Here is a 5,514-nt window from a genome sequence, read left to right on the forward strand (position 1 = left end):
TGATTGTGAACTCCTAGGTTTTAAGGCTTCCTATAATTATTTAACCTAAGTTCCCGTTGAGCACAACATATATATTCTCCAGAAGTTGAGATGAAAAAACGTTTGATAAAGATTTAACAAATCACCCAAATTGTAATTGGATCCATAAAAATGGAATAGACACTGATGAATGATAATTTAATGGAACCTAAAGATACAGTGAAGGAATTACAGATAGAGTGGTCTAATTACGGCAAGTATCTGTGATTAAGGATTGATGCAATTACAATGAAGGATTGAACAAACAGCGAAGGGAAGCAAGAAAAGAGTCAAACAGTGCATGAAATGTAGTAATAAATGCACAGTCCTAGAATGTATCAGAAAATTTTAAGTGCACAAACATGGAGATGTGGCTCACTAGTAATAACCGTGGACAAAGCTTGGCAGGGCAGCAAAGTGACCTAAGGCAGTTCAAATATTTAACAACTTCTCAGTTAGGCACCATTATTAGCTACTTGGCAAATAAAAGAAGATTGCTAAGTTCATTGCCTTTTGGCCCGGCAGCATACTCCTGGGAAGGTGAGGTTTACTTCTCAGTTTCAATATCAGCTCAGAGAGCCAATGGTATACTTAGAATATTGAGTAGATTTTCTGGCATATTTAGTAACCAGTATGAGGAAGAAAATGAAAAACAACAGATGCCCACACCCCCTAGCCCGCCCCCCTCAAAAAACACTAAAAATGTTTAACTAAAGAGGAAAAGAGAGCCATGTAAAATGTCTTTAAATATTTAAACGACTATAACGTGAAAGGGTTAAGTCTTAATTTCTGTGAATTCCAGACATAAAGTTTGATCCATTTGCATCCAGAAAGTACCCAGAAATACAATAGAAATATATCATTAGATTTTCAAACATAAAACTACTAAGATGTTTACTTTCATAATGAGTTTCACTGACCGGGTTTGAAGAGAGATCACTATACATGAGGAAAAATAAAAGATAATACATATATAGAACTTGATGTAGGGCTTTATACACAGACAAAAGAAAAAAATAGCTATTATTGCTAAAAATACTATTGCTTATTTTTAATCACAATAATGCAACCAGAAATCTGGAACCATTTTAGTTTTTTAAGAAGAAAATTAATGAGTAAATATGTACAGAAAAATGATTCTGGAATTAGTTTAGAATAGGGACTAGAGGGAGAAAAATTGGGGGTTAGAAAATCTGTTGGCAATTGTAATAATAATGCAAGCAATATATAAATAGGTTCTGATAAAACAGATGCAAAAATTAACCTTTGTACATCTCAGTTTCTCATCTGTACATATTGGAATTATAATGATGTCTAACTGATCAGATTGACACGAGGATTAGGTGTGTTAATATGTTCAAAGCTCTTGTAACAGTTTCTAGCACTAGCAAATACTATATGTTTATTAAATAATATTCAAACGAGAATATGTGAGGAAATGTGCTTTAATGCGAGAAAGAAGCACTAAAAAATATTGCTAGTGAAGACTGAAAACAAGGCATGGGAAAATACTCAGAAATGCTCTGCTTTTCTGCTTGCGAAGTCTTGTCTTCTCTTGGTTTAGAATCTTTCAGAGAGAGTGCTTAGTTTCCACTAGACAGAGTATGATCTAAAGAGTCCAAGGATTCTTTCTTCAATGCAAGTTCTACAACCTTTAGTGATAAAACGGCTTAATCTAGCTGTCCTGTAGTAATAAAATACTGTATCTCAAAATTCTTAACTTGTATAGCTGTGACTCAACTAAAGTAATTTAAGTTCCTGAATGTAAAGAGAAGTCTTTTTAATTAAAGCATGTGACTAAATGCTTGAGTTTCACAAAAGGTCCACCCAATCTCCTATGTAACAGAAAGTGATCTTATAGCTGATGCTCTGTGCCTGAGATTGGTCGCGATAGATTTGATGGTAAGTTATTATTTGTTACAAACAAGGCCAGAAGTTGTGGCAGTTCACAAATGTGTCCAGGAAGGCAATATCCTCTTACCTGTTGGGTCTCCAAATTCATTTACAAAATCTGTTTGTGGTTTTTATTGTTTGTTTTTTTGGGTTAATCATGTGAAATTTCTAACGTGACCATGACTATTGGCTTAAAAAACCAAAATATTTATATATTTCAATCACACATATTCTGTCATTCCTCACTGACCACCACATTTAAGTTTGTGACATCAAGAAAAGGTATTTGGTTGTTTTAAGATATATATTCTTATTTAGTACAGCCATGAGCTAGATAATGATGTTTCAGGCAAAGGTGGACTGCCTATATGATGGTGAGCCCATAATATTTAATAGTTCTGAAAAATTCCTATCACCTAGTGACATCCTAGTCATCATAATGTCATAGTATAATGCATTAGTCACATGTATTTGGTAAGGCTGGTGTAAACAAACCTACCATGCTGCCAGTCACATAAAAGTTCAGCATATGCAGTTATATACAGTACCAAATACTTGATACTGACACTAAAGGATAGTGAACTGGTTTATGAATTTAATAATATATACTTTTATCATCATTTTGGAGTGTACTCCTTACATGTATTAAAAAAAATGTTAACTGTAAAGCAGACACATCCTTCAAGACGTATTCCAGAAGAAGACATTGTTATCTTAGGAGATGACATATCCATATATGTTTCTGGCCCAGAAGGCCTTCCAGTGGGACATAATGTGGAGGTGGAAAACAGTGCTATTGCTAAAGCTGACTCTGTGTAGGCCTAGGCTAAAGTACGCATTTACGTAGAAAAAAAAATTAAAAGTAGAATGAAGCTTATAAAACAAGGAAAAAAAAAGAAAGTATTTTTGTACAGCTATACAATATATTATTGTTTTACGGTGAGTATTATTAATCAAAGGTCAAATAAAAAAATAAAATTTACAAACTAAAAATGGTCTAGTAGGCCATGGTTATTATTAAAAAATAAATTTAGCATAGCTGAAGTGTACAGTGTTGATAAATTCTACAGTAGTGTACAGTAATGTTCTAGGCCTTCACATTCACTGTTTGCCTCCTGACTCCTACAGAGTAGCTCCTGCAAGCTCCATTCATAGTAAGTGCCTTATACGGAAGTACCATTTTTTATCTTTTATACCATATATTTTACTGTGCTTTTTCTATATTTAGATATGCAAATACCATTGGTTAAAATTGTCTGAAGTGTTCGGCATAGTGATATGCTATACAGATTTGCAGCCTTGGAGTAATAGGCTGTAACACATTGTCAGGGTCTCTACAGTAGGCTACACCATCCAGGTTTGTGTAAGTATACTCTATGATGTTTGCACAAACATGAAATCACCCAATGGCACATTTCTTAGACTATATACCCATTGTTGAGCAATGTATAATCATACTATAAATGTTGTGGTTTATAATCGCTAAAGAAATAGAGATTTTTGTTGGTTTCATACAATATGTGCTGCAAACGGGCTGCATAACTAGCAGAAGGTAATAAATGTGAAACTTTTAAGAATATCTACAAAATACATTCTCAGGAAACAGTTTTATAACATTGAGTATTTTGAGCCTCATATTAGGTTGGTGCAAAAGTAATTGCAGTTTTTACCATTGAAAATAATGGTGACAAATAACCATATGAGGGCTATACAATTGAGAGAACACATTATCAGGGGAAATTTTAATCAGACCGCTTAGAGTATCTTAAGTAGATGTTCTATGTAACCATCACAATGGTATAAACCTGGAACAGGTAAAATTTAATATATCTATACAGAACTGTGAACATCTGACAAGATATAACCCATCTACCCCCAAATTTAACCTTTATGTTTTTATGTATGTTTATTCTTTCAAAGGTCTCTTCTGTCATGATCATATGACTACTATAATCTGTTCAATGTTTTTTTGATTTTGCTAATATGTTTCCTTTGTTGTTATATAATTACATTTTACCATGAGAATTCATTGCTGTATCATATACATTTATAGACAACTTGTATACAATAATAATATTGATAAGCAGTATTTTTTCTTGTTTTCCAGATGAGGGAACAAAAGTGCTGATTTTTTTCCCCTCATCACAGTGCTGATTTTGCTGAAAATTAGACAAAGCTAATTTTCCATAATCAAAAAGACTGTAAATTGTCAAATAAGACTCTTGGTGAAGTCGAACACCACGAATACACACTAACCACATTTGTCTTCACTCCTTTACATCAAGCTTCTTCTGAGTTCTTCCCATCCCACTTTCTCAATTTCTGTTGCTACAACTTTTTAATTTAATTTAATTTTCCTTTACTTTTGTCTGGCTTTCTTCTAACTCTTGTCACTTTTTTCTGACTCTCTCTCTTTTAATGAAGGGCCATGGCACCAAAGGAGGGAAACCAGAGCTCTGTGACCACATTCATTCTGTTGGGTTTCTCAGAATACCCACACCTCCAGGCGCCCCTCTTCCTGGTGTTCTTGACCACCTACACTGTCGCTCTGGTGGGAAACCTTGGCATAATTGTGGTTGTAAGAATCAACCCTAAGCTCCATACACCCATGTACTTTTTCCTCAGTCATCTATCCTTTTTGGATACTTGTTACTCCAGTGTATTTACACCCAAACTTTTAGAGACTTTGGTTGTGGAAAACAGAATGATCTCCTTCAAAGGATGCATGGTACAATTTTTCTTTGGTTGTGCATTTGCGATCACAGAAATGTTCATGTTAGCGGTGATGGCCTACGACCGGTTTGTGGCTGTTTGTAACCCCCTGCTCTACACAGTGGCTATGTCTCCTAAGCTCTGTGCTCTCCTGGTAGCTGGAACTTACACATGGGGAGGACTCTGTTCCCTGACACTCACATATTCTCTTTTGAAGTTATCCTACTGTGGATCTAACATCATAAATCACTTTGGCTGTGAGTACTCTGCCATTCTTTCTCTATCCTGCTCTGACCCCTACTTGAGCCAGATGGCATGTTTACTCATTTCTATGTTCAGTGAAGCTTGTAGCCTCCTGGTCATCCTTGCCTCCTATGTCTTCATAGTTGCCACTGTCATCAAGATGCCTTCTACGGGTGGACTCCAAAAGGCCATCTCCACCTGTGCCTCCCACCTGACCGCCATCTCCATTTTCCATGGGGTCATCCTGTTTCTTTACTGTGTGCCTAATTCCAAAAGCTCATGGCTCCTGGTCAAAGTGGCTACTGTGCTTTTTACAGTCATGATTCCTATGCTGAATCCCCTTATCTACAGCCTTAGGAACAAAGATGTAAAAGAGACAGTCAGGAAGCTGATAAACTCCCAATTGCCTTCTCACTCATAATAATTCAAATAAATGTTTGTTTATGTGTCTTATGTCCAATTTTTTCAAATATGTGATTGATGAGAGTTTATATTTAAGCAAACATATAACTGTGTTGATGAGAGTTTATATTTAAGCAAATATATAACTGTGTTTTAAGTCCTTTACATATTGCATATGTCACATTTTTCGAGTTCAAGATGCCTTACAATTGTATCTAGTTTATAACAAATGTAATGTGTTATGTT

The 5,514-nt window shown here is 35.1% G+C and overlaps 1 protein-coding gene across 2 annotated transcripts; it reads left to right on the forward strand.

Moving 5' to 3' along the window:
• The first annotated feature begins 1,151 nt into the window (after window positions 1-1,151).
• LOC105724384 (olfactory receptor 1165-like) lies at window positions 1,152-5,287 on the forward strand. 2 transcript variants are annotated; one of them, XM_064365470.1, is made up of 2 exons: window positions 1,152-1,166; window positions 4,355-5,287. In XM_064365470.1, exons 1-2 carry the CDS (start codon window positions 1,152-1,154, stop codon window positions 5,285-5,287), a joined length of 948 nt encoding a protein of 315 aa, XP_064221540.1. The 2 variants fall into 2 exon arrangements, with proteins under 2 accessions (XP_064221540.1, XP_012318329.2); XM_012462906.2 differs by lacking the exon at window positions 1,152-1,166 and having other exon boundaries at window positions 4,340-5,287.
• Window positions 5,288-5,514: the final 227 nt, after the last annotated feature.

This window comes from Aotus nancymaae, unplaced genomic scaffold (assembly GCF_030222135.1).
Source record: "Aotus nancymaae isolate 86718 unplaced genomic scaffold, 86718_ANA_hifiasm-v0.15.2.pri h1tg000059l, whole genome shotgun sequence".
Classification (NCBI taxonomy): Eukaryota; Metazoa; Chordata; class Mammalia; order Primates; family Aotidae; genus Aotus; species Aotus nancymaae.